Consider the following 24023-nt stretch of genomic DNA (forward strand, 5'->3'; position numbering starts at 1 on the left):
CTTGCGAGGATCAGACGACGAGTGACTAATCTTCCCTAGCCTTCCGCCCTACTAGCTAATGTTCAATTGCTGGAAAATAAATGGGACGTGCTGAAAGTACCACAACAGCTGGTGCACGATATCTAAGGAAGTCTCAATGTTTTGCTCGTCTGAGATAGTGTGGTCTACAGCTTATCATGAGATACTCTATCTACCTAGAGAGTTTTCATCTGCATTTCTTGAAGCTGTCTACATACCACCACAGACCGATGCTGGCACCAAAACTGCACTCAATGAGCTGTATACCGCCATAAGCAAACAGGAAAACGCTCATCCAGAGACCACCTTTACTCCACACACAGAGATGTGGACAAAGTTCTCCCTCACACTCCATTTGGCAAATTTGACCATAGTTCTATCCTCCTGATTCCTGCTTACAAGCAAAAATGAAAGCAGGAAGCACCAGTGATGCTAAACTACAGGACTGCTTTGCAGAACAGACTGGAATATGTTCCGGGATTCTTCCGATAGCATTGAGGAGTACACCCCATCAGTCACTGGCTTTATCAATAAGTGCATCGAGGACGTCATCCCCACAGTGACTTTACGTCCATACTCCAACCAGAAGCCATGGATTACAGGCAACATTCGCACTGAGCTAAAGGGTAGAGCTGCCGTTTTCAAGGTGCGGGACTCCTTGAAGCTTACAAGAAATCCCGCTATGCTCTCCGACGAAACAGACAAAGTGTCAATACAGGACTATGATCGAATCGTACTACACCGTCTCTGATGCTCGTTTGATCTGGCAGGGCTTGCAAACTATTACAGACTACAAAGGGAAGCACAGCCGAGAGCTGCCCAGTGACACAAGCCTACCAGACGAGCTAAATAACTTCTATACTCGCTTTGAGGCAAATACCACTGAAACATACATGAGAGCATCAGCTGTTCCGGGCGACTATGTGATCACTCTCTCCGCAGCAGATGTGAGTAAGACCTTCAAACAGGTAAACATTCAGGCCACAGGGCCAGACGGATTACCAGAACGTGTACTCCGAGCATGTGCTGACCAACTGGCAAGTGTCTTCACTGACATTTTCAACCTCTCCCTGTCTGAGTCTGTAATACCAACATGTTTCAAGCAGACCACCATAGTCCCTGTGCCCAAGACAACTAAGGTAACCTGCCTAAATGACTACCGACCCGTAACACTCACGTCTGAAGCCATGAAATGCTTTGAAAGGCTGGTAATGGCTCACATCAACACCATTATCCCCGAAAACCTAGACCCACTCCAATTTGCATACCGCACCAACAGATCCACAGATGATGCAATCTCTATTGCACTCCACACTGCCCTTTCACACCGGGACAAAAGGAACACCTATGTGAGAATGCTATTCATTGACTACAAAAGCTCATCACTAAGCTAAGGACCCTGGGACTAACCACCTCCATCTGCAACTGGATCCTGGACTTCAAGTTTGGTAAGGGTAGGTAACAACACATCCACCACACTGATCCTCAACACGGGGTCCCCTCAGGGGTTCGTGTTCAGTCCCCTCTTGTACTCCCTGTTCAGTCATGACTGCATGACCAAGCACAACTCCAACACCATCATTAAGTTAGCTGATGACACAACAATGGTAGGCCTGATCACCGATAATGATGAGGAGGAGGTCAGAGACCTGACCGTGTGGTGCCAGGACAACAACCTCTCCCTCAACGTGAGCAAGACGAAGTAGTTGATTTGTGGACTACAGGAAAAGGAGGACCGAGCACGACCCTATTCATCGACAGGGCTGTAGTGGGGCAGGTTGAGAGCTTCAAGTTCCTAGGTGTCCACATCACCAACAAACTAACATGGTCCAAGCACACCAAGACAGTCGTGAAGAGGGCACGACATAACCTATTCCCCCTCAGTAGACTGAAAAGATTTGGCATTGGTCCTCAGATCCTCAAAAGGTTTACCAGCTGCACCATCGAGAGCATCCTGACGGGTTGCATCACTGCCTGGTATGGCAACTGCTCGGCCTCCGACCGCAAGGCACCACAGAGCGTAGTGCGTACGGCCCAGTACATCACCGGGGTCAAGCTTCCCGCCATCCAGGACCTCTATACTAGGCGGTGTCAGAGGAGGCCCTAAAAATTGTCAGACTCCAGCCACCCTAGTCATAGACTGTTCTCCCTGCTACTGCATGGCAAGCGGTACCGGAGCGCCATGTCTAGGTCCAAGAGGCTCCAAAATATCTTCTACCCTCAAGCCATAAGACTCCTGAACAGCTAATCAAATGACTACCCAGACTATTTGCACCCCCCCCCAGAACGTTGCTGCTACTCCCTGTTATTATCTATGCATAGTCACTTTAATAACTCTACCTACATGTACATAATTATCTCAATTACCTTAACAATGGTGCCCCCGCACATTGACACATTGACTCTGTACCAGTACCCCCTCTGTATAGCCCCACTATTGTTATTTACTGCTGCTCTTTAAATACTTGTTATTCTTATCTCTTTATTATTTTTAGGTATATTCTTAAAACTGCATTGTTGGTTAAGGGCTTGTGAGTAAGCATTTACTGTAAGGCCTACAACTGTTCGGCGCATGTGACAAATACAATTTGATTTGATAATGGCATGATGTCACATTGACATTGACCTTTGTGGTGTGTATATTTGTGGGTGTATGTGTGTGTGTTTTTGGTTTTGGTTTTACTATCCCTTGGGGGGGACCAGAAGTCCTCACAAGGATCGTAAAACAAGGAACATTTGGACAAGAGGGGACATTTTACCGGTCCCCACAAGGAGAAAGGCTATTTTAGGGTCAGGTTTAGGGTTACAATTAGGTTTAGGGTTAACATTAGGGTTAGGAGTTAGGGTTAGGTTAAGGGTTACAATTAGGTTTAGGGTTACAATTAGGGTTAGGTTTAGGGTCAGGGCTTTGGGGTTAAGGTTAGAGTTAGGTGTTAGGGAAAATTGGATTGAATGGGATTAAGTTGTTTGATCCCCACAAGGATAGTAAAACAAACGTGTGTGTGTGTGTGTGTGTGTGTGTGTGTGTGTGTGTGTGTGTGTGTGTGTGTGTGTGTGTGTGTGTGTGTGTGTGTGTGCGTGCGTGCGTGCGTGCGTGCGTGCGTGCGTGCGTGCGTGCGTGCGTGCGTGCGTGCGTGCGTGCGTGCGTGCGAGCTCTGAGAGGACCTGTGACTGTGAGACTGAGCATCCGTCTGTGAGGTAGCGTGAGTAGTATTGTTGCTGGGCAGATTCAGTGTGTTTATTATCTGACTAGAAGGAACAGACTACAAGACTACTATCATCCTCTCAGATATGAGCTGCATTACAAACGTTGTTCTCTCCTCCTCCTCTTTCACTGAGTACATAGATACTCCTAAGGCTGCGGCGTGTGGTTGTGTGTGTGTGTCTTTGTGTGTGTGATCCTTTGTGGCTGGTTTGACGTTCTGCCAACAAGAGCAGGCGGGCTCTGAGAGCCAGGAGATCTGAGATCCTCTCTTCCTCTCTCCTCTCTTCTCCTCTCTCCTCCTCTCCCCTCTCTTCTCCTCTCTACTCTCTTCTCCTCTCTTCTCCTCTCCTCCTCTCTCCTCTCTTCTCCTCTCCTCCTCTCCTCCTCTCTCATCTCTTTTCTCTCCTCCTCTCCTCCTCTCTCCTCTCTTCTCCTCCTCTCTCCTCTCCTCTCATCTCCTCCTCTCTCCTCCTCTCCTCCCTCCTCCTCTCTCCTCTCTTCTCCTCTCTTTTCTCCTCCTCTCCTCTCTTCTCCTCCTTTCTTCTCCTCTCCTCCTCTCTCCTCTCTTCTCCTCTCCTCCTCTCTTCCTCTCATCTTCTATACAATCTTCTCTTCTCCTCCTCTCTCCTCCTCTCTCCTCTCTCCTTTCTCTTCTCTTCTCTCTTCTCCTCTCCTCTTCTATCCTCTCCTCTCTCTTCCTCTCCTCTTCTCTCCTCCTCTCTCCTCTCTCCTTTCTCCTCTCTCCTCTCTTCTCTCCTCTATTCTCATCTCCTCCTCTCTCCTCTCTTCCTCTCCTCTCCTCTCTCCTCTCCTCTCTCCTCTCTCCACTCTTCCTCTCCTCTCTTCTCCTCTCTCCTCTCCTCCTTTCTCCTCTCTTCTCCTCTCCTCCTCTCTTCCTCTCCTCTTCTCTCCTCTCTTCTCCTCTCCTCCCTCTCTCCTCTTCTCCTCTCTCATTTCTTCTCTTCTCCTCTCCTCTTCTCTCTTCTCTTCTCCTCTCCTCCTCACTCTAGCTAAATGAAACAGCCAAACAGTTGATGGAGATTGACAAGCCGACACCCAATCCCATCCCTGGCCCCAGCTCTGACCCGCCCCCCGGCCTCCCATTGGGTCCCTGCTCCTCTGGCCCCGCCCCTAACCCATCCTCTCCAGGAAGCAGCAATGGCGCCCTCCAGAGGCGAGGGGAGGAGAGGAGAGGAGGAGAGGAGAGGAAAGGAGGAGAGGGGAAGAAGAATGCTAAGAAGCGCCACTCGTTCACAGCTCTGAGTGTGACCCAGCGGACAGCACAGCTCAACAACAGACACAGTATGGAGATCTCCCACCCTGTCCTCATCAGCTCCTCTGACCCCAGGGCTGCTGCACGGATACAGGACTCTCCCCCCGGTCCCACTCCCTCCTCAGTAGGGGTTCTGGTTCCACCCAGAGTGGCTTCAGTCACCTCAGAACTGCTGGCTCAAGCCAAGGTCCAACTACCACTCAACATGTAAGTACAGTACAGTTTACTCATCACACAGGCATGGTTCACTAACTGGTAAATCTAGAGGTAAATGAGTTGACTAGCAATGCTGTCTGTTTTCTCTGAGCTGCTGTCCTATCTATATGGTGATACGGAAACTGAGATGAATATAGAGATGCTGTCGCACCTAATTACATATTTCCCCGGGCGCAGGCCTCACACACACACACACACACACACACACACACACACACACACACACACACACACACACACACACACACACACACACACACACACACACACACACACACATAGTATCCAGAGCAGGTTGTCCCGCTGATGAGGTCAGACACTTCCATCTCCGACCTGGCAACCAGCCCTGTTGCTATGGGGAAAACGTCCCCCAGTTACCATAGTAACCCAGAGGCAGTGCATGGAGACCTTGTTTACTCTTCACTCCTATTATTCTTCAGACATGTATTCAGACCTATACATTCATATATCAAACATATATCCAGCCATACAGTACCCCCCAACAGTATTTGGACAGTGAAGTCAACATTTTTCTTTGAGTTCTTTACTCCAGCCATTTGGATTTGAGTTCATGAGACAATTGTACGGAACCTCTTTTTATGTGGGAGTATTTTATTACATATTTGTTTGACCATTTGAAAAGAATACCAGTCATTTTTTCATCCCGATATCATGAATGATCTCTGTGTATCCCAGCTACCTGGCCCTGTATGCGTATAAGCCCCAGAAGGCAGATGAGTTGGAGCTGAGGAAAGGAGAGATGTACCGTGTCACAGAGAAGTGTCAGGACGGCTGGTTTAAAGGGACCTCTCTACGCACCGCTGCTTCCGGAGTCTTCCCTGGAAACTACGTCACCCCCGTGTCACGGTGAGACACACACTTTCTCTCTCTCTCCTTCTCCTTTCACACACACTATCTCTCACACACCCTTTAAAACACATAGCTCTGTGTGACAGGCAGTCGATAAGCAGCTATGGTGATGATAGTATCCTAGAGCTGATGTCAGTGGTATCATGGTCACTATTCTTACAGGACTCATTGGAACCATTCAGGCTCTCTCTCTCTCTCTCTCTCTCTCTCTCTCTCTCTCTCTCTCTCTCTCTCTCTCTCTCTCTCCCTCTCTCTCTGCAGAGCTCCGTTTGCGGTGGGTGGTTCGCGGAACTCCTGTCTCTCAGGGCAGGTGGGAGGGGCGGGACAGGGGAGTAAGGCAGCCTCCCCCTCCTCCTCGCGTCCCTCACCTCCCCCTTCCTCCCCACAGTCTGCCGCTGCTCAGCTGAAGAACTGCCTTCGCTCTGGACAACAAACAGTTAACCAGGCCCGCTCTGCCATGCAACTGGGTGAGTACCCGCACATACAATACCAGTCAAAAGTTTGAGCACACCTACTCATTCAAGGCTTTTTCTTTATTTTTACTATTTTCTACATTGTAGAATAATAGTGAAGACTTCAAAACTATGAAATAACACACGGAACCGTGTAGTAGACAAAAAAGTGTTAAAATCAAAATCAAATCAAAATATATTTGATATTTGATATTCTTCAAAGTAGCCACCCTTTGGCTTGATGACAGCTTTGCACACTCTTGGCATTCTCTCAAACAGCTTCATGAGGTAGTCACCTGAAATGCATTTCAATTAATTTGTGGAATTTCTTTCCTTCTTAATGCATTTGAGCCAATCGGTTGTGTTGTGACAAGGTAGTGGTGGTATGCAGAAGATAGTGTCACAGATCAGGGTGTGACACTATCTTCTGTCCTTGTGATTGTCTCCACCCCCCTCCAGGTGTCGCCCATCTTCCCCATTATCCCCTGTGTATTTATACCTGTGTTCTCTGTTTGTCTATTGCAATTTCGTCTTGTTTGTCAAGTCAACCAGCATTTTTGTTATCAGCTCCTGCTTTTCCCCAGTCTTTCTTTTTCTCGCCCTCCTGGTTTTTGACTCTTGCATGTCCTGACTCTGAACCCGCCTGCCTGACCACTCTGCCTACCCCTGACCCTGAGTCTGCCTGCCATCCGGTACCGTTGCCCCACCTCTGGTTTACTGACCCCTGCCTGCCTTGACCTGTCTATTGCCTGCCCCTGTTGGAATATTAAACCATTGTCAATTCGATGTGTCTACATCTGGGTCTTACCTTGATTCCTGATAGACAGCCCTATTTGGTTAAAGACCAAGTCCATATTATGGCAAGAACAGCTCAAATAAGCAAAGAGAAACGACAGTCCATCATTACTTTAAGACATTAAGGTTAGTCAATCCAGAAAGTTTAATGAACTTTGAAAGTTTCTTCAAGTGCAGTCGCAAAAACCATGAAGCTCTATGATGAAACTAGCACTCATGAGGACCGCCACAGGAAAGGAAGACCCAGAGTTACCTCCCTCTGCTGCAGACGATAAGTTCATTAGAGTTACCAGCCTCAGAAATTGCAGCCCAAATAAATGCTTCACAGAGTTAAAGTAACAGACACATCTCAACATCAACTGTTCAGAGGAGACTGTGTGAATAAGGCCTTCATGATCGAATTGCTGCAAAGAAACCACTACTAAAGGACACCAATAAGAAGAGACTTGCTTGGGCCAATAAACACAAGCAATGGACATTAGACTGGTGGAAATCTGTCCTTTGATCTGAGTCCAAATTGTTTGATTTTTGGTTCCAACCGCTGTGTCTTTGTGAGACGCAGAGTAGGTGAACGGATGATCTCCGCATGTGTGGTTCCCACTGTGAAGCATGGAGGAGGAGGTGAGATGGTTTTATTTATTTTTTATTTCACCTTTATTTAACCAGGTAGGATAGTTGAGAACAAGTTCTCATTTGCAACTGCGACCTGACCAAGATTAAGCAAAGCAATTCGACACATACAACAACACAGAGTTACACATGGAATAAACAAAAGATAGTCAATAATACAGTAGAACAAAAGAAAACAAAAAGTCTATATACAGTGAGTGCAAATGAGGTAAGGCAATAAATAGGCCACGGTGGCGAAGTAATTACAATATAGCAATTAAACACTGGAATGGTAGATGTGCAGAAGATGAATGTGCAAGTAGAGATACTGGGGTGCAAAGGAGCAAGATAAATAAATACTGTATGGGGATGAGGTAGGTAGATAGATGGGCTGTTTACAGATGGGCTATGTACAGGTGCAGTGATCTGTGAGCTGCTCTGACAGCTGGTGCTTAAATCTAGTGAGGGAGATATGAGTCTCCAGCTTCCAAGATTTTTGCAGTTTGTTCCAGTCATTGGCAGCAGAGAACTGGAAGGAAAGACGACCAAAGGAGGAATTGGCTTTGGGGGTGACCAGTGAGATATACCTGCTGGAGTGTGCGCTACAAGTGGGTGCAGCTATGGTGACCAGTGAGCTGAGATAAGGCGGGGCTTTACCTAGCAGAGACTTTTAGATAACCTGTAGCCAGTGGGTTTGGCGATGAGTATGAAGCGAGGGCCAACCAACGAGAGCGTACAGGTCACAATGGTGGGTAGTGTATGGGGCTTTGGTGACAAAACGGATGGCACTGTGATAGACTGCATCCAGTTTGTTGAGTAGAGTTTTGGAGGTTATTTTATCACGAGGGTATGTTTGTCAGCATGAGTGAAGGAGGCTTTGTTGCGATATAGGATTCCAATTCTAGATTTCATTTTGGATTGGCGATGCTTAATGTGAGTCTGGAAGGAGAGTTTACAGTCTAACAAGACACCTAGGTATTTGTAGTTGTCCACGTATTCTAAGTCAGAGCCGTCCAGAGTAGTGATGCTGGATGGGCGAGCAGGTGCGGGCAGTGATCGGTTGAATAGCAGAGTGCTTTGCTGGTGACACTGTCTGTGATTTATTTAGAATTCAAGGCACACTTAACCAGCATGGCTAACATTGCATTCTGCAGTGAAAAGCCATCCCATCCGGTTTGTGCTTCGTGGGACTATAATTTGTTCACCTGGAAAAGCATTCCAGGTGAAGCTGGTTGAGAGAATTGCAAGAGTATGCAAAGCTGTCATCAAGAGAAAGACTGGCTACTTTGAATAATCTCAAATATAAAATATATTACAAAATAGAGTAACTTTTTAACAATTTTGGTTACTATATGATTCCATATGTGTTATTTCATAGTTTTGAAGTCTTCACTATTATTTTACAATGTAGAAAATAGTAAAAATAAAGAAAAACCCTTGAATGAGTAGGTATGTCAAAACTTTTGACTGGTACTGTACATACACTCACACACACACAAATATGATTCAGGTTCTAGTGCTGTACATTTGATCGATCTCTCTTATATCTGGCCTCTCTCCCTCCTTGTTTCTCTCCCTCCTTCCCTCTCTCCGTCACGGAGAACATGATGGTATTTAAAGTTTCTCCTGGGAGCCTTATGAGTGCACAGTGAGGAATCGCTTCCCAGAATAACACACACACACACACACACACACACACACACACACACACACACACACACACACACACACACACACACACACACACACACACACACACACACACACACACACACACACACACACTCCTTCCTCAGTGACATCACTGCTGTTGTTTAGTGGAGGCGTAATAATAGAGCACAGAACTCAATCTCTCCCCACCTCCTCTCTCTCTCTCTCTCTCTCTCTCTCTCTCTCTCTCTCTCTCTCCCCAACTCCCCTCTCTCTATCTCTCCCCACCTCCCCTCTCTCTCTCCCCATCTCCTCTCTCTCTCTCTCTCTCTCTCTCTCTCTCTCTCTCTCTCTCTCTCTCTCTCTCTCTCACCCCACCTCCCCTCTCTCTCTCTCTCTCTCTCCCCACCTCCTCTCTCTCTCTCCCCACCTCCCCTCTCTCTCTCCCCACCTCCCCTCTCTCTCTCTCTCTCTCTCTCTCTCTCTCTCTCTCTCTCTCTCTCTCTCTCTCTCTCTCTCTCTCTCCCTCTTTCTCTCCCCACCTCCCCTCTCTCTCTCTCTCCCCACCTCCTCTCTCTCTCTCTCTCTCTCTCTCTTTTTCTTTCTCACTCACACAAATCAACACATCTGGTATCCATTACAAACGAAAGTATCTTCATAGGTAGGCTATGTGAGTTCAAACTGCCAGCTCTGATGACAGCAGAAACAGGATGCAGGTGGTGTCTAGTAACAGTAAGATACTGTGTAATACTATATAAGAGTGTGTTATAGTGTGTAATGTGTTTGTTCAGTCCACAGCCCGCCCGCCAGTAGCCCAGAGCGTCCCACAGCGGCCATCTCTCCTCTCCGACATCAGAACTCCTCCTCCTCGCGCTGCGCTGGCCAATCGGCTCGCCCAATGTCCATGGTGTCCCCCGGCCCTTCCCCCCTCTCCTCCCCTGCCTCGCGCCCCCTCTCCTGCCTCTCCTCCCCTCTCCTTCCCCGTTCCTCTCCCCTCTCCTGCCTTACCCCTCCCAACGCCAGTGCTGCCCTGCTCAATGGAGAATCAACCAATCCATTCCAGCCACCCTCACCTGGCCCCTCCCACAGCAACGCACAGGGGGCAGTCCCCCCAAAACCAGAGAAGGTGAGTCATCTAGCTGTCTCTCTTTCTGTCCTCTCATCTCTCTCTCTCTCCTTGCTCCATGCTCACAACAGAGTCTGGTTCCCACATCACACTGCTTTAAAATCTTTCAACATGATGCCATAGTCAGGATATAGACAGGGATTATTAAAGGAATAGCTAGGGGAAAAGGTGTTCGGGGGGAAGTTGCTTGCACCTGGACATGGTGCTGAATCCTCCAACGACAAACAGGCAGACTACCAGTGTAACAGGGCTGTCTCTGTGTTTCTGTCTTCATCTTGATGTGTATATTAAAGCTGAGTCCACGGTGACAATGATGGATGGTAGAGATGTCTGTGAGAGAGGAGCCTATCTGGCTTCACAAACACAAGATGAGACAGTTTGTGGCAATAAGATTTCATCTGAAGCTGGGCAGAGACTAAGACAAATAGACTAGGGAACGACCACGATAAACATTCTTTGGCTATGAGCTGTGATAGATCATCTATAGTATGATTTAGTCTCATAGCATCAAGCCTCCTATCTTTCCTAACCATTTTATTTCCCACATGCATTGGCTTATTATGTGTTGGAGTTTGCTGCCTGATTGAGCTGTGTGTGTCAGGGAGTTTGAGATTTGTGGTGTGTGCGTGGATGTCTTTGCGTGTGTTATGAGTCCTGCTGTGCCGTCACAGACGCCTCCATACTCATTATGCGCTGATAATTGGCTCACCCATCACCTCTAACATGCACACAGGCACATGATTACACACACACTCACTCACACACACACACACACACACACAGAAACACACACACAGAAACACACACACAGTAAGTTCCACCTCACATACATCGAAACTAAACTATCTGCTCTGTATATGTGCTGCTCTCTAGTGGCAGGTCAGAGAACTACACTCAGACTTCAGATACTGTACTGGCAAACAGAAGGTGTCATTATTACATCAGGTAGATACCAGATAACTGTCTCTGAGACCAGGAGTGATACTGTCAGACAAAGAGAACAGATAGTCTGTAGATGAGTGAAAAGAAGAGACTTGTCATTTTATAATCCCCTTCTCTTCTCCGTCTCGTTCTCTCTGTCCGCAGAAAGAGAAGAAAGGAGGTCTGCTAAAGCTTCTCTCGGGAGCCGCGGCCAAGAAGAAGTCCTCTCGCTCTCCCCCGTCCTCCCCCCCGACCCTCCCCCTGTCGGGTGCCGTCCTCCCACATCACACCCGCTCTGGTTCCTGTCCTATGGAAGCTCAGGGGCGTGCCGGGTCTTGTCCAATTGAGAGTGAGATGGTGGGGGCCATGGGATTAGAGCCTCTGCACAGGAAGTCAGGATCCCTCGACCTCAACTTCCCCCGGTCGCCCCCGACGCCCCGCACCGGAAACTCACTGCTGGCCCTCCGACCTGAACCAAAACCCCTGTCCAGAGAGAGGTATACATATACAGTATTGTGGTTACACACACTCTCATACACACACCCTGTTCAGAGAGAGGTATATATATACAATATTGTGGTTACACACACTCTCATACACACACCCTGTTCAGAGAGAGGTATACGTATACATTATTGTGGTTACACACACTCTCATACACACACCCTGTCCAGAGAGAGGTATACATATACAGTATTGTGGTTACACACACTCTCATACACACACCCTGTTCAGAGAGAGGTATACATATACATTATTGTGGTTACACACACTCTCATACACACACCCTGTCCAGAGAGAGGTATACATATACAGTATTGTGGTTACACACACTCTCATACACACACCCTGTTCAGAGAGATGTATACATATACAGTATTGTGGTTACACACACTCTCTTACACACACCCTGTTCAGAGAGAGGTATATATATACAGTATTGTGGTTACACACACTCTCATACACACACCCTGTTCAGAGAGAGGTATATATATATACAGTATTGTGGTTACACACACTCTCATACACACACCCTGTTCAGAGAGAGGTATGCATATACAGTATTGTGGTTACACACACTCTCATACACACACCCTGTTCAGAGAGAGGTATATATATACAGTATTGTGGTTACACACACTCTCATACACACACCCTGTTCAAAGAGAGGTATACATATACAGTATTGTGGTTACACACACTCTCATACACACACCCTGTTCAGAGAGAGGTATACATATACAGTATTGTGGTTACACACACTCTCATACACACACCCTGTTCAGAGAGAGGTATATATATACAGTATTGTGGTTACACACACTCTCATACACACACCCTGTTCAGAGAGAGGTATATATATACAGTATTGTGGTTACACACACTCTCATACACACACCCTGTTCAGAGAGAGGTATATATATACAGTATTGTGGTTACACACACTCTCATACACACACCCTGTTCAGAGAGAGGTATATATATACAGTATTGTGGTTACACACACTCTCATACACACACCCTGTTCAGAGAGAGGTATACATATACAGTATTGAGTAGTATTTATTAGGATCCCCATACATCATAAATAACACAATACATTATTACATTATTACTCTGTTAAATGTACAATATAAAATCCACAATACCACAGCATTATAATGTGTGTGTGTGTAGAGTGCGTGTGTTAGTGTGTGTATGTGTGTTTGTCAAAAAATCTAATCTGATTTTATTGGTCACATGCTTCGTATACAACAGGTGTAGACTAACAGTGAAATGCTTACTAACGGGCCCTTCCCAACAATGCAGAGAATAATTATCATAATAACACAAGGAATAAATACACAATGAGTAACGATAACTTGTCTATTTACCAGGGTACCAGTACTGAGTCGATGTTCAGGGGTACAAGGTAATTGAGGAAGATATGTACATATAGGTAGGGATAAAGTGACTCGGTAGCGAGATAGATAATAAACAGTAACAGCATCGTATGTGATGAGTCAAAAGAGATTAGTGCAAAAAGGGTCAATGAAGATATTCTGGGTTGGTTAACTATTTAACTTACTATGCTGAACAAAAATATAAACGCAACATGCAATCATTTCAAAAATGTTACAGAGTTACAGTTCATATAAGGAAATCAGTCAATTGAAATAAATGTATGGGTTTCACATGACTGGGTATTTATTTCATTATTTTTTATTTCACCTTTATTTAACCAGGTAGGCAAGTTGAGAACAAGTTCTCATTTATAATTGCGACCTGGACAAGATAAAGCAAAGCAGTTCGACACATACAACAACACAGAGTTACACATGGAGTAAAACAAACATACAGTCAATAATACAGTAGAAAAATAAGTCTATATAAAATGTGAGCAAATGAGGTGAGATAAGGGAGGTAAAGGCCAAAAAAAGGCCATGGTGATGAAGTAAATACAATATAGGAAGTAAAACACTGGAATGGTTGATTTGCAGTGGAAGAATGTGCAAAGTACAGATAGAAATAATGGGGTGCAAAGGAGCAAAAATAAATAAATAAATACAGTAGGGAATGAGGTAGTTTTTTGGGCTAAATTATAGATGGGCTATGTACAGGTGCAGTAATCTGGGAACTGCTCTGACAGCTGGTGTTTAAAGCTAGTGAGGGAGATAAGTGTTTCCAGTTTCAGAGATTTTTGTAGTTCGTTCCAGTCATTGCCAGCAGAGTTATTTGTAGTTGTCCACATATTCTAAGTCAGAACCGTCCAGAGTAGTGATGTTGGACGGACGGGCAGGTGCAGGAAGCGATCGGTTGAAGAGCATGCATTTAGTTTTACTTGTATTGAAGAGCAATTGGAGGCCATGGAAGGAGAGTTGTATGGCATTGAAGCTTGCCTGGAGGGTTGTTAACACAGTGTCCAAAGAAGAGCCAGAGTATACAGAATGGTGTCGTCTGCGTAGAGGTGGATCAGAGACTCACCAGCAGCAAGAGCGACATCATTGATGTATACAGAGAAGAGAGTCGGTCCAAGAATTGAACCCTGTGGCACCCCCATAGAGACTGCCAGAGGCCCGGACAACAGGCCCTCCGATTTGACACACTGAACTCTATCAGAGAAGTAGTTGGTGAACCAGGCGAGGCAGTCATTTGAGAAACCAAGGCAATCGAGTCTGATGATGAGGATGTGGTGATTGACGGAGTCGAAAGCCTTGGCCAGGTCAGTGAATATGGCTGCACAGTATTGTTTCTTATCGATGGCGGTTAAGATATTGTTTAGGACCTTGAGAGTGAGGTGCACCCATGACCAACTCTGAAACCAGATTGCATAGCGGAGAAGGTATGGTGGGATTCGAAATGGTCGGTAATGTGTTTGTTGACTTGACTTTCGAAGACCTTAGAAAGGCAGGGTAGGATAGATATAGATCTGTTGCAGTTTGGGTCAAGAGTGTTCCCCCCTTTGAAAAGGGGGATGACCGCAGCTGCTTTCTAATCTTTGGGAATCTCAGACGACACGAAAGAGAGGTTGAACAGGCTAGTAATAGGGGTTGCAACAATTTCGGCAGATAATTTTAGAAAGAAAGGTTCCAGATTGTCTAGCCTGGCTGATTTGCAGAAAGAGTCCAGATTTTGCAGCTCTTTCAGAACATCAGCTGACTGGATTTGGGAGAAGGAGAAATGGGGAAGGCTTGGGCGAGTTGCTGTGGAGGGTGCAGTGCTGTTGACTGGGGTAGGGGTAGCCAGGTGGAAAGCATGGCCAGCCGTAGAAAAATGCTTATTGAAATTCTCAATTATAGTGGATTTATCGGTGGTGACAGTATTTCCTATCCTCAGTGCAGTGCACAGCTGGGAGGAGGTGTTCTTATTCTCCATGGACTTTACAGTGTCCCGGAACTTCTTTGAGTTTGTGTTGCAGGAAGCAAATTTCTGCTTGAAAAGGCTAGCCTTGGCTTTTCTAACTGCCTGTGTATATTGGTTTCTAGCTTCCCTGAAAATGTGCATATCACGGGGGCTGTTCGATGCTAATGCAGAACGCCATAGGATGTTTTTGTGTTGGTTAAGGGCAGTCAGGTCTGGAGAGAACCAAGGGCTATATCTGTTCCTGGTTCTAAATTTCTTGAATGGGCATGCTTATTTAAGATGGTGAGGAAGGCATTTTTTAAAAAATGGGCATCCTCTACTGACGTGATGAGATCAATATCCTTCCAGTATACCCCGGCCAGATCGATTAGAAAGGCCTGCTCGCTGAAGTGTTTCAGGGAGCATTTGACGTGATGAGTGGAGGTCATTTGACCGCTGACCCATTACAGATGCAGGCAATGAGGCAGTGATCACTGAGATCTTGGTTGAAAACAGCAGAGGTGTATTTAGAGGGCAAGTTGGTTAGGATGATATCTATGAGGGTGTTCGGCTTTGGGGTGATACCTGGTAGGTTCATTGATAATTTGTGTGAGATTGAGGGCATCCTCAATTGAGGGCAAGCTTAAATTGTAGGATGGCTGGGGGGATAAGCATTTTCCAGTTTAGGTCGCCTAGCAGCACGAGCTCTGAAGATAGATGGGGGGCAATCAGTTCACATATGGTGTCCAGAGCACAGCTGGGGGCAGAGGGTGGTCTATAGCAGGCGGCAATAGTGAGAGACTTGTTTTTAGAGAGGTGGATTTTTTTTCAGACCTGGATAGTAGGACAGAACTCTGCAGCCTATCTTTGCAGTAGATTGCAACACAGCCCCCTTTGGCCGTTCTGTCTTGTCTGAAAATGTTGTAGTAAGGTGGTTTGGTGGTCTTCCTAAGCCAGGATTCAGACACGGCAGACCATCCGGGTTGGCTAAAGCAGTGAATAAAACAAACTTAGGGAGCAGGCTTCTAATGTTAACATGCATGAAACCAAGGCTATTACGGTTACAGAAGTCATCAAAAGAGAGCGCTTGGGGAATAGGAGTGGAGCTAGGCACTGCAGGGCCTGGATCCTTCTCTACACCATCAGAGGAAAAGAGGAGGAGTAGGATAAGGGTACGGCTAAAAGCTATGAGAATTGGTCGTCTAGAACGTCCGGAACAGAGAGTAAAAGGAGGTTTCTGGGGGCGATAAAATAGGTTCAAAGTATAATGTACAGACAAAGGTATGGTAGGATGTGAATACAGTGGAGGTAAACCTAGGTATTGAGTGATGATGAGAGAGATATTATCTCTAAAAACATAATTGAAACCAGGTGATGTCATCGCATGTGTGGCTGGTGGAACTGAAAGGTTGGATAAGGTATAATGAGCAGGGCTAGAGGCGTAGAGCGTGAAATAAGCCAATAAACACTAACCAGAACAGCAATGGACAAGACATATTGACATTAAGGAGTGACATGCTTAGTCGAGTGATCATAAGGGTCCAGTTAGTAGTGAGGTTGGTTGGGGTAACGGCGATTCAGACAGCTAGCCAGGCCATCGGTAGCAAGCTAGCATAGGATGGTCTGTTTTTAGCCACCTCGTGCGTTTCCGTTGGTAGATTAGTGGGGTTCCGTGTGGTAGAGGGGATCAATCCAATTGGCAAAATAGATATAGTTATAGTGACCCAAGAAAAATTGTCCAATAGACCTATTCAGATAGCAGCCGATAAGACAGCTAACGATTAGCCCGGTGGGGCTCCGCATCGGCAGTAAAACGGGTCCGGATAGGTGATTGTAGCCCAGGAGTGGCTGATGGAACTCGTCAGCTGGCTAGCTCCGGAATAATTGATGTTTGCTCCGGGATCGACGTAAGCCAATTGTCACACGGATAGCAGCTAGCTAGCTGCGAGATCCAGGTGTAAATGTCCAGAGCTTGTGGTTGAAATCCGGGGATATGGAGAGAAAAATAGGTTCGGTATGTTCTGGTCTGAGTCTCATTGTACAAAACTGGGGATAGCTTTTCGAGCTAAAGGATAGCTGATGACCACAAACCGTGGTTAGCTGAATACTAACTGGCTAGCTTCTGGTTAGCTTCTGGCTAGCTTATGATTAGCTTCTGGATAGCTTCTGGTTAGCTTCTGGCTAGCTTCTATTGTGGATTTCAGATTTGAGGTAAATAATACTTTTTTTTTATTGGTGAGGCGGGTTGCAGGAGAGTGTTTTGAAGTTGAGTTTTTGGAAAAGAAAATATATAAAAGATATAAAAAGAAAGATGTAAATATATACAGTATATACACGGGACACGACAAGACTAGGACAAAGGCCGTCTGACTGCTATGCCTTCTTGGAACAGGAGATATGCATCTGAGATATGTATACAGATATGCATCTGTTGTTCACAGATACCTTTTTTTAAAGGTAAGGGAGTGGATCAGAAAACCAGTCAGCATCTGGTGTGACCACGATTTGCCTTATATCTCCTTTGCATAGAGTTGATCAGGCTGACTGGGAATAGAAATATGAATCTGTTGGTCACAGATACCTTAAAAAAAGGTAGGGGCATGGATCAGAAAACCAATCAGTATCTGGTGTGACCACCATTTGCCTCATGCAGCGTGACACATCTCCTTCACATAGTTGATCAGGCTGTTGATTGTGGCCTGTGGAATGTTGTCCCACTCCTCTTCAATAGCTGTGCAAAGTTGCTGGATATCGGCGGGAACTGGAACACGCTGTCTTACATGTCGATCCAGAGCATCCCAACCATCCTCAAATGTGTGACATGTCTGGTGAGTATGCAGACCATGGAGAAACTGGGACATTTTCAGCTTCCAGGAATTGTGTACAGATCCTTGTGACATGGGGCCGTGCATTATCATGCTGAAACATGAGGTGATGGTGGCGGATGAATGGCACGACAATGGGCCTCAGGATTTCGTCATTCAAATTGCCATCGATAAAATGCAATTGTGTTTGTTGTCCGTAGCTTATGCCTGCCCATACCATAACCCCACCGCCACCATGGGGCACACTGTTCACAACGTTGACATCAGAAACCCGCTCGCCCACATGACACCATACACACTGTCTGCCATCTGCCTGGTACAGTTGAAACCGGGATTAATCCAAGAAGAGCACACTTCTCCAGCGTGCCAGTGGCCATCGAATGTGAGTATTTGCCCACTGATGTCGGTTACGTAGTCAGTTCAAGACCCTGGTGAAGACGATGCGCATGCAGATGAGCTTCCCTCTGACAGTTCCTGACAGTTTGTGCAGAAATTCTTTGGTTGTGCAAATCCACAGTTTCATCAGCTGTTCAGGTGGCTGGTCTCAGACCATCCCACAAGTGACAAAGTCGGATGTGGAGGTCCTGGGCTGGCGTGATTACACATGGTCTGCAGTTGGGAGGCCAGTTGGACGTACTGCCAAATTCTCTAAACGATCTCTGGTGAACGTTCCTGCAATCAGCATGCTAATTGCATCTGTGGCATTGTGCTGTATAACAAAACTGCACATTTTAGAGTGGCCTTTTTTTGTCCATGGCACAAGGTTCAGCTGTGTAATGATCATGCTGTTTAATCAGTTTCTTGATATGCCACACCTGTCAGGTGGATGTATTATCTTGGCAAAGGAGAAATGCTCACTAAGGGATGTAAGGGATGTAAAGGGATGTAAACAAATTTGTGCACAATATTTGACAGAAATAAGCTTTTTGTGCGTGTGGAAAATGTCTGGGATCTTTTATTTCAGCTCATGAAACACAAACTTGACATGCTATGTTGTGTTGACATGTTGTGTTTATATTTTTGTTCAGTGTATTTAGCAGTTGTATAGCTTGGGGGTAATTATAATAATTAGCTGGGTGCTTACATTTGTCCGATTTCATACATGTACTATTGGGGGCATTCGGAAAGTATTCAGATTTCCACATTTTTGTTAGGTTACAGACTTATTAGAAAATGGATTACATTGTTGACAAAGCAAAGACAGGTTTTTAGAAATGTTTGAAAATTGATCAAATAAACTCACTACTCTCTGTAGCGCCTTGCGGTCTGATGTCAAACAGTTGCCATACCAAGCGGTAATGCAGCCAGTCAAGATGCTCTCCAATGGTGCAGCTGTAGAACGTTTTGAGGATCTGAGAGCCATGAATGTTTTCAGCCTCCTGAGGGGAAAGCGGCGTTGTCGTGCCCTCTTCAAAACTGTGTGTGGAACTTGAAGCTCTCGAACTGTTGCACAACAGCCCTATCTATGTTAATGGAGGCCTGTCCGGCCCTCCTTTTCCTATAGTCCACAATCAGCACATTGAGAGAGAGGTGGTTGTCCAGTCACCACACTGCCAGGTCTCTGACCTCCTCTCTATAGTCTCTCTCATAGTTGTCGGTGATCAGGCCTACCACTGTGGTGTCGTCAGCAAACTTAATGATGGTTTTGGAGTCGTCGTGGGTGAACAGGGAGTACAGGAGGGGACTAAGCACGCCCCCCTGAGGGTCCTCTGTGTTGAGGATCAGCGTTGCAGATATGTTGTTGCCTACCCTTACCACCTGACGGCCCGTTAGGATGTCCAGGATCCAGTTACAGAGGCAGGTGTTTAGTCCCAGGGTCCTTAGCTTAGTGATGCGCTTTGTGGGCACTATGGTGTTGATCGCTGAGCTGAAGTCAATGAACATCATTATTCTTGTCCAGGTGGGAAAGGGCAGTGTGGAGTACGATTGAGATTGTGTCATCTGTGGATCTGTTGGGGTGGTAAACAGATCTGTTGGAGTGGGTCTAGGGTTCCTGGCATTAGGGTGTTGATGTGAGCCATGATCAGCCTCTTCATAGCACTTCATGGCTACCAACGTGAGTTGTACGTGGCGGTAATCATTTTGGCAGGTTGCCTTGCTTTCTTGGGCACAGGGACTATGGTGATCTGTTTTAAACATGTAGGTATTATAGACTCTGCCAGGGAGAGGTTAAACATGTAGGTATTACAGACTCTGCCAGGGAGAGGTTAAACATGTATTATAGACTCGGTCAGGGAGAGGTTAAACATGTAGGTATTACAGATTCTGCCAGGGAGAGGTTAAACATGTATTATAGACTCGGCCAGGGAGAGGTTAAACATGTAGGTATTACAGACTCTGCCAGGGAGAGGTTAAACATGTATTATAGACTCGGCCAGGGAGAGGTTAAACATGTAGGTATTACAGACTCTGCCAGGGAGAGGTTAAACATGTAGGTATTACAGACTCTGCCAGGGAGAGGTTAAACATGTATTATAGACTCGGTCAGGGAGAGGTTAAACATGTAGGTATTATAGACTCTACCAGGGAGAGGTTAAACATGTATTATAGACTCTACCAGGGAGAGGTTAAACATGTAGGTATTACAGACTCTGCCAGGGAGAGGTTAAACATGTATTATAGACTCGGTCAGGGAGAGGTTAAACATGTAGGTATTACAGACTCTGCCAGGGAGAGGTTAAACATGTAGGTATTACAGACTCTATCAGGGAGAGGTTAAACATGTAGGTATTCCAGACTCTGCCAGGGAGAGGTTAAACATGTAGGTATTACAGACTCTGCCAGGGAGAGGTTAAACATGTAGGTATTAGACTGGGTCAGGGAGAGGTTGAACATGTAGGTATTACAGATTCGGTCAGGGAGAGGTTAAACATGTAGGTATTAGACTGGGTCAGGGAGAGGTTGAACATGTAGGTATTCCAGACTCTGCCAGGGAGAGGTTAAACATGTAGGTATTACAGACTCTATCAGGGAGAGGTTAAACATGTAGGTATTAGACTGGGTCAGGGAGAGGTTGAACATGTAGGTATTACAGATTCGGTCAGGGAGAGGTTAAACATGTATTATAGACTCGGTCAGGGAGAGGTTAAACATGTATTATAGACTCGGTCAGGGAGAGGTTAAACATGTAGGTATTATAGACTCTACCAGGGAGAGGTTAAACATGTAGGTAGTACAGACTCTGCCAGGGAGAGGTTAAACATGTAGGTATTACAGACTCTGTCAGGGAGAGGTTGAACATGTAGGTATTACAGACTCTGCCAGGGAGAGGTTAAACATGTAGGTATTAGACTGGGTCAGGGAGAGGTTGAACATGTAGGTATTACAGATTCGGTCAGGGAGAGGTTGAACATGTAGGTATTACAGACTGGGTCAGGGAGAGGTTGAACATGTCAGTGAAGACACTTGCCAGATGGTCCGCACATGCTCTGAGTACACATCCTGGTAATCCTTCTGGCCCTGCAGTTTTGTGAATGTTGACCTGTTTAAAGTTCTTGCTCACATCAGCTATGGAGAGCATGAGCACATGGTCGTCCGGAACAGCTGGTGCTCTTATGCATGCTTCAGCGTTGCTTGCCTCGAAGTGAGCATAAAAGGCATTTAGCTTGTCTGGTGGGCTTGCGTCACTGGGAAGCTCGCGGTTTGGTTTCCCTTTGTAGTCCATAATAAACCCTGCCACATCTGACGAGCATCAGAGCCGGTGTAGTAGGATTCAATGTATTGACACCTTGCCTGTTTGATGGTTTGTTTGAGGACATTGCAGGATTTCTTATAAGCGTCCGGATTAGTGTCCCTCTCCTTGAAAGCGGCAGCTCTAGCCTTTAGCTCGGTGTGGATGTTGCCTGTAATCCATGGCTTCTGGGTAGATTTGCCAAATGGGGGCGAGGGAGAGCATTGTATATATCTCTGTGTGTGGAGTAAAGGCGATCTAGAGGTTTTTTTCCTCTGGTGTCACATGTGACATGCTGGTAGATGTTTGCCTGCATTAAAGTCCTTGGCCACTAGGAGCGCCGCTTCTGGATGAGCATTTTCTTGTTTGCAAATGGCCTTTTACAGCTCGTTGAGTTCGGTCTTAGTGCCAGCCTCGGTTTGTGGTAGAAAATAAATGGTTACGAATAATATAGATGAGAACTCTCATGGTAGATAGTGTGGTCTACAGCTTATCATGTGGTATTCAACCTCAGGCGAGCAATACCTCAAGACTTCTTTAATATTAGACATCGCGCACCAGCAGTTATTGACAAATAGACACACAACCCCGCCCCTCGTCTTACCAGACGTAGCTGCTCTGTCCTGCCGAAACACGTAGAAGCCAGCCAACTCTATATTATCTGTGTCGTCATTCAGCCAAGTCTCAGTGAAACATAAGATATTAGAGTTTTGAATGTCCCATTGGTAGGATAGTCTCAATCATAGATCGTCCAGTTAGTTTTCCAGTGTTTGCACGTTGGCCAATAATACAGAGGGTAGTTACTGATGGTTTAGTTACTCATCGGGGAATTCATACCAGGCACTCTGCCCTCCTTCCCCTTTTTCTCTGTCTTTTCTTCACGCTGATGACTGGATTTGGGCCTTGTCTTGACAAAGCAGTTTAACCTTCGTGTCGGACTCATTAAAGAAATAATCTTCGTCCAGTTTGAGGTGAGTAATCTCTGTTCTGATGTCCAGATGTTATTTTCGGTCATAAGAGACGGTAGCAGCAATATTATGTACAAAATGAGTTACAAACAATGCAAAAAGAATAAATAAAACAGCACAGTTGGTTAGGAGCCTGTAAAAGGGCAGCCATCCCCTCTGGCGCCATTATAATCTCAATTAACTTATTTATGAAGCCAGTGACTGAGGTAGTAAACTCCTCAATGCCAGCGGATGAATCCCGCAACATATTCCAGTCTGTGCTAGTGAAACAGTCTTATAGCTTAGCATCCGTGTCATCGGACCACTTATAATATCTAATATAACCCCTCTTTTACGCTACTGCTACTCTCTGTTCATCATATATGCATAGTCACTTTTACCATACCTATATGTACATACTACCTCAATAATCCTGACTAACCGGTGTCTGTATATAGCCTTGCTACTCTTATTTTCAAATGTATTTTTACTGTTGTTTTATTTCTTTACTTACCTACACACACACACACATACTTTTTTTTTCTCTGCACTATTGGTTAGAGCCTGTAAGTAAGCATTTCACTGTACACCTGTTGTATTCGGCGCACGTGACAAATACACTTTGATTTGATTTATAATAATAATAATATATGCCATTTAGCAGACACTTTTATCCAATGCGACTTACAGTCATGCATATGCAAGCACCATGCCTTACCACCTGAGGAACGCCTCCGTATTGAGCATGTCACTGGTACTTCCTTATTGACTTTTTGCTTGTAAACAGGAATGAGGAGGATTGAGTTATGGTTAGATTTGCCAAATGGAGGGCGGGGCGGACATTTTTATTGCGTATTTGTGTGGATTAAAGGTGAGCTAGAGTTGTTTTGCCTCTAGTTGCACAGGTGACATGCTGGTAGAAATTAGGTTAGACAGATTATAGTTTTTCTGCGTTAAATTCGCCGGCTACTAGGAACTGTCTCTGGGTGACCATTTTCTTGTTTGCAGTTCGTTGAGTGCGGTCTTAGTGCCAGCATTGGTTTGTGGTGGTAAATAGACAGCTACGAAAAATATAGATGAAAACTCTCTTGTTAAATAGTGTGGTCGACAGTTTATCATGAGGTGTTCTAACTCTAAGACGTCCTTCATATAAGAGATTGCGCTCAAGTTCTTGTTAACAAAGAGACACAAACCATGTGGCCATGTCAGTTTACAATCTAGGGTTACACCAATATATACTGTGTTACAACAAATATACTGTGTTTACACACACTCTCATACACACACCTTGAAACATACGCTAGTCTATGCCACTGCAGCACAAAAAAGAAATGAGCCTCTGATCATCACTCTTCTCCTATCCCCATCGGTGTGTGTCAGAGATAATAGTGCCCTCCAGCACACACACACGCAAGCAAGCGCAAGAAAGTGCAAGCACGCGCAAGCACTAGCGTGCACACAGAAACACACACACACACATACGCACACACACAGACACACACACACTCACAGCTTGGAGCTTGATACTAGCTGTAGGTTATCAGTCCTTCAGCGGTCACTGTGAGCTATAGCTCCTCTGGTTTACACAGACATGTATTTTTTCTCTGAGAGCAGCCGCTTAACA

General features: G+C 45.7%; 1 protein-coding gene across 1 annotated transcript in view; it reads left to right on the forward strand.

Moving 5' to 3' along the window:
- The window catches only part of LOC118366632 (E3 ubiquitin-protein ligase SH3RF3-like), a 90838-nt gene that overhangs the window by 63030 nt on the left and 3785 nt on the right, over positions 1 to 24023 (forward strand). Inside the window, exons 4-8 of the mRNA XM_052493481.1 lie at positions 4234 to 4703; positions 5409 to 5579; positions 5844 to 6049; positions 9880 to 10214; positions 11301 to 11632. Coding sequence (XP_052349441.1) covers positions 4234 to 4703; positions 5409 to 5579; positions 5844 to 6049; positions 9880 to 10214; positions 11301 to 11632 — 1514 coding nt within the window. The remainder of the gene's footprint in view (positions 1 to 4233; positions 4704 to 5408; positions 5580 to 5843; positions 6050 to 9879; positions 10215 to 11300; positions 11633 to 24023) is intronic.

Source organism: Oncorhynchus keta, chromosome 34 (assembly GCF_023373465.1).
Source record: "Oncorhynchus keta strain PuntledgeMale-10-30-2019 chromosome 34, Oket_V2, whole genome shotgun sequence".
Taxonomy (NCBI): Eukaryota; Metazoa; Chordata; class Actinopteri; order Salmoniformes; family Salmonidae; genus Oncorhynchus; species Oncorhynchus keta.